The sequence below is a fragment of the Amphiura filiformis genome, chromosome 19 (assembly GCF_039555335.1).
Source record: "Amphiura filiformis chromosome 19, Afil_fr2py, whole genome shotgun sequence".
Taxonomy (NCBI): Eukaryota; Metazoa; Echinodermata; class Ophiuroidea; order Amphilepidida; family Amphiuridae; genus Amphiura; species Amphiura filiformis.
In genome coordinates, this window is record NC_092646.1 from 29762530 (window position 1) to 29771899 (window position 9370).

At 37.6% G+C, this 9370-nt stretch overlaps 1 protein-coding gene across 1 annotated transcript; it reads right to left on the reverse strand.

Annotated features, from left to right (window-relative positions):
- Positions 1-365: 365 nt before the first annotated feature.
- LOC140140490 (uncharacterized) lies at positions 366-689 on the reverse strand. Its single transcript, XM_072162248.1, has one exon. It carries the CDS (start codon positions 687-689, stop codon positions 366-368), a length of 324 nt encoding a protein of 107 aa, XP_072018349.1.
- Positions 690-9370: the final 8681 nt, after the last annotated feature.

Genomic DNA, 9370 nt, shown 5'->3' on the forward strand with positions numbered 1-9370 from the left:
GGCAGCCTTTGATTTATGTTACGTTTTTCCAACTTTCTACCTGTTTCACCAATGTACATGGCATCACAATCTAAACAGGTGATTTCGTAGACGGTCCCTGACTGTTTGAATTTGTCTACTTTATCTTTCGGTGATATACAAGTGTTTGCCGGAGTGTGCGGTATGGTTTGAAAGCTGTGGGAACACCCGCTGTTTTAAATGCGAAGCTGCTCCGAAGTTCCTTCCAAATAAGGTATTGTGAAACCCTTGGAAGTTTCACTTTCTGGATCGTCCTGTGAAGTTGGTTTTCCACGCTTCTTCTGGGCTCTAAAAAAGGTCCAGTCGCGATAACCGCAGTTTCGGAGCGCTCCTTTCACGTGTTCAATTTACTCCGCTCTATCCTCCGGATCCGTAACAATTTCACTCCTATATAACAATGTCTTGATCACACTTAATTTATGCTCCAGTGGGTGGTGTGATGTAAAACTTAGATACTGGTCAGTGTGAGTTGGCTTTCTAAAGATCTTGACCTTCACACTACCATCGCTAGCTCGCATGATCAGAGTGTCTAGGAAAGGAAGTTGCCCGTCTTCCTCTTCCTCTCTGGTAAACTTAATGTTGACGTCTTGCGAATTTGTGTGTTCTGTAAATTCATCCACGTGCGAAGTTTTTATATCGCAGAATGTGTCGTCAACATAGCGAACCCACATGCGCGGTGGATGACAAAGCTCGCTTTTCAAAATGCTCCATATACGCGTTGGCCACCAGGGGACTACAAAGACTGCCCATTGCGCATCCATCCTTCTGTTGGTAGTATTTCTCTCTAAACACAAAGTATGTCGTGCTCAAGCAAAAGTTCAAGAGATTAATGATGTCATCCACCTCTAGATTTTCCGCTGTCCCTACTTTCCAGGTTTCGTCATTTTCCAGCAAACTGCGAACAACGACGAGGGCTTCTTTCACCGGGATAGAAGTGAACTATGCCAACGCGTCAAAGGACATTATATCCTTCATTCATAGATTCTTGTTCATTGATTGGTTAAAAGTGTGTCACATGATAAAAAATAAACGCACTATTCTGTGAGGAAGTGCAAAAAAGTACTATTTACGTCCGTAAATAGTACCTTCAAGCCGTAAATAGTACTTCTGGATATTTACTATTTACGGATCGCAGCATACCCACGTAGCAGTCCATAAAGCATAACAATAACATTGAACGTCGACATTGACTATGAGAGTATTTTGTCACTGCCGAGAAACGACAACACAAAAATGGCGAAATATAAATCAAACTGGAGTGGGCTGCTACTGCTGAAGAAGATTCACGATTTCAGCTGTTTAATTTGAATTGTTACCAGTTCTAGCGCAGGAATATGTTTTAGACCAACACAGTCAGATTCAGAGCAATACCGTACTGACATGGTAAGCTTAAAAACAAACACTGACAGTGCGAGACTAGTCTTGGACCGCCGGCCGCCTAGCCGGCCTAGTGCCATGAGTGCCGTGCGTACGGAGGCCTATCCCGATGCATGATGGCATTAGAGTTTAGGCCTACATGTAAATCATTTTACATGTACATCTTTTCACTAATCTTTGTACAAATAATCTATGAATGAAGGCAAAGTGGAATGAAGATACAACTTGAACAAAATACACTGACAATGAGTAAGCTTAAAAACCATGAACACATGGACCGCCTAAACCGGCCTACCGTGCATAGGTCCTACCTAGGCCTTTCTCGCAACATGGTGGACCGTGGAGTTTTCATGTAATCTTTTAACCAATCAATGAACAAAAAATCTGTGAATGAAGGATATAAAACAAATATATACTGCCTTCATTCGAGGTACTGGTTAAAACTATGGTCCCTCGCTGAGATCAATAGTACTATTTTCGTTCGGGGCTGCGCCCCTCAGGAAAATAGTACTATTGATCTCACCTCGGGGCCCATAGTTTTAACCAGAACCTCTCATGGCAGTATATATTTGTATACTATGGACTCATCAGGCTCTACTTTTAAGTCTTTGATCTGGTTTACAAAGGCCAGAGAATTAATGATGTGATGTTCCGTTTTTCCTATTAAAGGTGATATAATGTCCGCAACAAATCGCGCACGATTATAGGTCATGCACCGATGCTTGACACGATGGGTCTTAACGGTGCCTCGGCTTTATGTATCTTTATGAGACCATAAAATCTGGGAACATCAGCTACGGTAGGATATAAGTCCCAATATGTCTTGCTAGTTATCGCACCTATTCTTTAAGCAACTTGATAAGTCTGTTCTGAAATTTCTGAGTGGGGTCTTTTTCAGATTCTCATAGGCACTTTCATCTTGCAGTAGAGCTAAAGCTTTCTCTTCATACACTGAATTGTCTATCACAACAGTTGCTCTTCCCTTATCAGCTGGCAATATTTGGATGCTTGTGTCTTTCTTTAAAGATTCAACCGCCGATCGCTCTGCTTTATTGATATTGCTTACCGGGGATTTAGCATTTTTTGCAATGTTCACAACTCTAGCACGTAATTCAGCCGCTTTATCGTTTGCAATTTGTTTACATGTACTTTCAGTGGCAACTACAATGTCATTGATGGGCAAACTTTCTGGACTTACCGTGAAGTTAAGACCGCGTTCTAACACATTAACGTCCGGCTGCGTAAGCTTCCTAGAAGACAAATTCACCACCCACTTGTCTTTACTCCTCTTATCCGCTGTAATACCGTCTTTAACCAAATTACCGGCGTTCTCTTTCTCTGTTTTTAAGCGTCCGAACTTCCGAATTTGGCGATTTTTTACCAGGTCATGTTCTTGCTTCTGCGCATGGGCGATGAACTCCGATACTCTCACTCATGCAGTTTCCGGCCGTAAACCGCGTAATTTGGTTTCCAATTCTTGATGTTTTTGCTTTAAAATATCCAAAGTAAAATTATTTTGCCGTATCCGTTCGTTGTGTAAAGATCTTTGTGCTTTTTGGATGATATTTCTCGCACGAAATCCTTTTACTTCCGGGGTCGGCAGACGAAGATATTTTGGTGTCACACGATTATTAAAGCACGTCAGGTTAAATCGTAAATGATTCTTGAACCGCGCGAGTTTGAGTGATGTTTTTTCAAACTGTCTAACAATTAAGCCGAAGGCAATCACTGCCGAATTCAGTCTTGATATAAAATTGAATATTCATACGTAGTGGTATAAATTAAATTAAAAGAATTTTTTGACTTCAAGACTACTTAAAATTTGATCGCTTACCGCTTTACTGGAGTATAAATTAAGTGTGATCAAGACATTGTTACATAGGAGTGAAATTGTTACGGATCCGGAGGATAGAGCGGAGGAAATTGAACACGTGAAACGAGCGCTCCGAAACTGCGGTTATCGCGACTGGACCCTTTTTAGAGCCCAGGAGAAGCGTGGAAAACCAGCTTCACAGGACGATCCAGAAAGTGAAACTTCCAAGGATTTCACAATAACTCTACCTTATTTGGAAGGAACTTCGGAGCAGCTTCGCCGAGCATTTAAAACAGCAGGTGTTCCCACAGCTTTAGAACCATACCGCACACTCCGGCAAACACTTGTGTCACCGAAAGATAAGTAGACAAATTCAAACAGTCAGGGACCGTATACGAAATCTCCTGTTTAGATTGTGATGCCATGTACATTGGTGAAACAGGTAGAAAGTTGGAAAAACGTAACATAAATCAAAGGCTGCCGGTTCCAAATCTGCAGTACATGAGCATATCTCCAGGAGCAAAAACACCCATCAAATAGACTGGGAAAAACGTAAATGTGCTGGAAAAAGAACCCAAAGAATTTTCCAGAAGAGTCCTAGATGCCATTCACATCAGGAAAAAAGGACCAAACTTGAACAGAGACACTGGACTGGACTTAGATCCAGTCTGGGACAACCTACTCATACCCAAGACCACCAGGGGGACGAGGACAACACCTTTGACGTCATCTGCTTCTAGTGTGACGTCATCGAAGGTTGTCAACAAGCCATAAATCATCAGAGCCATAACATCCGGCTGAGGACGCAGTTGGTACTGTGAAAGCGCTCCCGGTAAGCGATCAAATTTTAAGTAGTGTTGAAGTCAAACAATTCTTCTAATATAAATTTTTATTTTTAACCATTTCAGAAACACAATAGACGACCATGTTAGAAGGGCATTTCGTGATCCACAGCAGCATTCCTCCACTTTTCTCAAAAAAGTTGACATTACGTTTCACTACCTGGAGAGAATTGATCAAAAAATGAATTCCCTCCTGAGGTTTGTATCTGTCAATGAGTTGACCAGATCACAAGGATGCCATTATAGCTAGAGGCAGTATATAACACAAATGGGTCAATGATTTTTATACCACTGGAAACGTCTGGCTACATAATGTTTGTGTACATAAAATTTGTTAGCAAAAATATCGTGAAATTTGAATTTCGTTCTGGTACACAGAACGAAATTACACCACATTGTCTATGGAGAGCAGTTTAATACACATAATAATGTGTAACTCGCAAACGCAAAATCAGAATCAACTGACATTTTGAGAATAAGATTTGTTCGTGGGAAACTATTGCAAAATGTCTATGGGGCAGTTTTTAAAAATACACATAATCATGTATAACTCGCAAACGCAAAATCGGAATCAACTGACATTTTGGGAATGAACTTTGTTCGTGGGGAACTACTGCAAAATGTCATTAAAAGGTTATAGAGCATGAGTTATGTTGAGTTATAGTGAAGGAAAATCTAACCGTGCAATTGCAAGATTATTGAATATTGACGAGGGATCTGATCGATATAATTTGAGAAAAAAAGGAGATTCATGGCTCAATGGACAATCGCCCGAAATCTTGACGGTCGAAAAAAATACAACACCCAGAGTTTTTCGGAACTACCCAGCAAACACAAAACGTTTTCGACATCATTCCCAAAAGGTTATAAAAGGTTGTCAGAAAACGTTTAAATGTCGGGTTATATAAAGGGTATATTAACAGTATAAAACGTTTTCATAACCTTCAAAAACATTTTTTTTATAATCTACTGCTCAGCAAACAAAAATGTTTTACAGAAAACGTTTAAATGTCTGGTTATATAAAGGTATAAAAACGTTTTAATAACATTCCAAAAACATTCTTGAAAACTTGATACAAAACATTCTAAACAGAATGTTATTTTGGGGTTGAGAAAATATTCTCGCGAAAAATGTTTGCCCAAAATATTTTCAATAACGTTTTTAAAACATTTTCATGACCTTTATATAACCCGACATTTAAATGTTATTAAAAGGTTTTGAAAAAAAAAAACATTTTAAGAACATTTTTGTGTTTGCTGGGTTCAAATATTTTAACATAATGTTATTTAAGTATTGACACAATATTTAGCAAAAATGTTTGCAAAAATAGTTTACAATAACATTTTTTGAAAACATTAAAAAATATTGTTGTAGTGTGTTTTCATACAAAACGTTTTAAAACGTTATCATGACCTTTATATAACCCGACATTTTAATGTTATTAAAACGTTTTTACCTAAACCAAAAGCCAAAATATAACTTATTTAAAACGTTTTTAAACGTTTTTGTGTTTGCTGGGTAGAGATATATGCCGTTGGTGGCGTTTGGACATATGAAGGGGGCTATACCCGGCTCCCTGTAGAGTGCACTACACTAAATCCTTCCGCATTTGGTGTAACCCTTCATAGTTCCGGTAAAAAATAGCGCCTATGCGAAATATATCGGCGTCCCAAGGGAACCAAATTTTAGTGACTCTTGGTTGTTTTGATAAAAACGATAAAATAGGAGCTCAACATTACAAATCTGTTCAGAAAATGTTCCGAATCGAATGTACATGGGCAATAGGCCCTCGGAACAATATCATGGCCGGAACTGGTAAGGAGGCGAGAGTGTCGGCTGAAATTCGGGATGGCGCTGTTCAGGAGTTCGTATCTCTTAAGCTTGTCTCAACTTGTCCCAAAATATTAAAAATGTTGTTACATGGGGTAGAAAAACAAACTTACTTTCTTGTATTTTCCCGTGTATTTCAATGGGACGATTATTTAGTGGTGTGCGCCCTTCGAAGACTCATTTTTATAGGCTATGGACATGATTAATACCTGATTTTAAGTGCCAAAAAGTTGAAATTTTTGTCTGAAACTGATGTCTTTGCAAAGAAAAAAGATGGTTTTCTATTTCCGTCTACAAATACGCGATTTCATTCTTAAACGCACGAGAAATTTGCTTCAAAACACAAGTTCCCGTCGAATTGACAATTTAAGACCGGGCTATTGAAATTGAGCTATTTTGGCCACAATATCATAGAAGTGGTCACTTTTGATTATCTCGGTGCAGAAAAAATGAAACATCTTTGGAATTATTTTGATGCAAAATGTAATTATAAGATCAAAACTCAATTATAACCGTTTTGAAAATAATCACTGAACCTCTAATTGGGTCTCAATAGACATTTAAAGTCAAAGCATACTATATTACGGCCTAATGATGGAAAAATGACGGCATTTTTATTATATGACCAAATATTCAATTCCCAAGAGAGAAATTTATCAAACAATTTTAATGCTGTGGGTTCTTAATTTTAGATCTTGTAAAAATAATACACACAACTGGGAAATTTAACATTTTAGAGTGTCAAATTGACGTTCTATCTACCCACCCCCCCCACAAACTTTAGGCACATGCCTATTTGCACGTCCTTATATTATGCATGATATAAGAGTGGGGGGGGGGGGGATGAAATGATCACATGTCGCTTTTCGGTCATGTTATATTTGTGATTGTACATATTTTTAGTAAACAAAGTCACTTTCCTGATGTTAATGGGATTATAAATACAGTTTAGATCTTGCAAAAATAATACACACAACTGGGAAATTTAACATTTTAGAGTGTCAAATTGACGTTCTATCTACCCATACCCCCCCACAAACTTTAGGCACATGCCTATTTGCACGTCCTTATATTATGCATGATATAAGAGTGGGGGTGAAATAATCACGTGTCGCTTTTCGGTCATGTTATATTTGTGATTGTACATATTTTTAGTAAACAAAGTCACTTTCCTGATGTTAATGGGATTATAAATACAGTTTAACATGGTCAAAATGTTGTTCTGGCCCTTGAATGCCGAAAATTGCGAAAAGTATCATATTTTTCACCCAGTCCCAGCTTGTTTGGAGCCCTGTTTTATAACTTTGGAGCGACTAGCGATAAAAAGCAATTTTACTTTTTTAGGATGTTGACCACTGATTCCAAAAATAAAGAATATCAAAAATATTTTTTCTTAGAAGAGTGCACTACACTAAATCCTTCCGCATTTGGTGTAACCCTTCATAGTTCCGGTAAAAAATAGCGCCTATGCGAAATATATCGGCGTCCCAAGGGAACCAAATTTGAGTGACTCTTGGTTGTTTTGATAAAAACGATAAAATAGGAGCTCAACATTACAAATCTGTTCAGAAAATGTTCCGAATCGAATGTACATGGGCAATAGGCCCTCGGAACAATATCATGGCCGGAACTGGTAAGGAGGCGAGAGTGTCGGCTGAAATTCGGGATGGCGCTGTTCAGGAGTTCGTATCTCTTAAGCTTGTCTCAACTTGTCCCAAAAATCAAATTTAAATAAAAGTTTAATCTTTATTTAAGACGTTGATTCGATCAAAATATTAAAAATGTTGTTACATGGGGTAGAAAAACAAACTTACTTTCTTGTATTTTCCCGTGTATTTCAATGGGACGATTATTTAGTGGTGTGCGCCCTGTACATGTATAGACCCGTGACGTCACGCAGACGTCACGGGTCTATTAGATCTGTCGATTAAATGCACTTTTTGGCCCATATCTATGCTGTTTCGTATATTTATCAGCGTTTCCAACCCTTTTGAATCCATTCTAAGGCATTCCATGCGCTACAATGTCATAATTGTGGTTACATTATAGATATCTCGGTCATTTCAGAGCATTACCTGGTTTTTCCATATGAAAGTAATTGAGGTTTTCCATCAAAGCTTTCGTCGTGTGCTGCCACCTAGCGATGGTTCCGGGAACTTTGCGTCAAGATAATAATAACAACCGAACCCAAATGGCGTTTGTATCAAACATTATTGATGATGACCAGCAGTGCAGTTGGGATAATTGCAAGTCGATTGTGATAACTTTTTGATAGCAACAGGGTATCGATGTCATAATAAGCCTCGTTAAACAGCGCCGCCACTTTTTTCAATGGAATTTTACTGTGTAATTTACCAAAAAATAAGGATATTTTTTATTATTTTATTTTTGTAATAAATGATGGTTCCCGGTTCCTGCAATTATGACTATTATTGATTAAAGGGTTTATATTTTAGTGACAGTTAGGTTTGATACGTTTTCCATTTGTGGTACGACGTACCATGGCAATTTAACATTTTCTGCGGTTATAGGGAGTGCGGAATGCCATTTCAACGCGAGAGTGTTCTCCAGAGCAAATATGAAGTTCAAACCATATTTACTCTCAAAGTTATATCTGTTTTAATAATGGGCATTTTTGGTAAAAAAAAAGGGGGAAAAGATCACAAAAACTACATTTTTAAAACCAAATATCTCAGCTCACGTCACTTTTCACAAATGCCAGCCGAGTAAATCAGAAAGATGAGACTCTCATGATTAATTTTAACCCGGCTGGCACCTTTGGCCAAAAATCATGTTGAACGAAAACCTTAACTAGAGCATCATCATCATCATCATCATCATCATCATCATCATCATCATCATCATCATCATCATCATCATCAGGATCATCATCATCATCATCATCATTATTATTATCATTCATTATTATTATTATTAATAATTAGTGTTGTTATCATTATTATTATTTCTCAGGCCTATTAGTGTTATTATTATTATTATTACTATTGTTATTATTATTATTAGGCCTATTATTATTATTATTATTATTATTATTATTATTATTATTATTATTATTATTATTATTATTATTATTATTATTATTCTATAATTATTATTATTATTATTATTATTATTATTATTATTATTATTATTATTATTATTATTATTATTATTATAGCGCCACGTGCCAAACTTGACGCAGAAAGCCACCGTAGAAAAACAAGACGCCCATTGACTAACACGTTTATAGCGCCACATGCCTGATTTTTTTACTAATTGAATCGAGGGGGCAGAACGCTTTTGTGCTAGAGTCGTGTGTTTACATGATCTGTCATTAATTCGAATCAAAACTAAAAGGGGTACATATCTGGGTACAATTCTGGTTTACACTGCGCACCCTATATTTTAGGGTTAGGGTTAGGGTTGAGGTTAGGGTCAGGGTTAGGGTTAGGGTTATACTTGTGCACAGGGTATACCAGAATTGCTCCC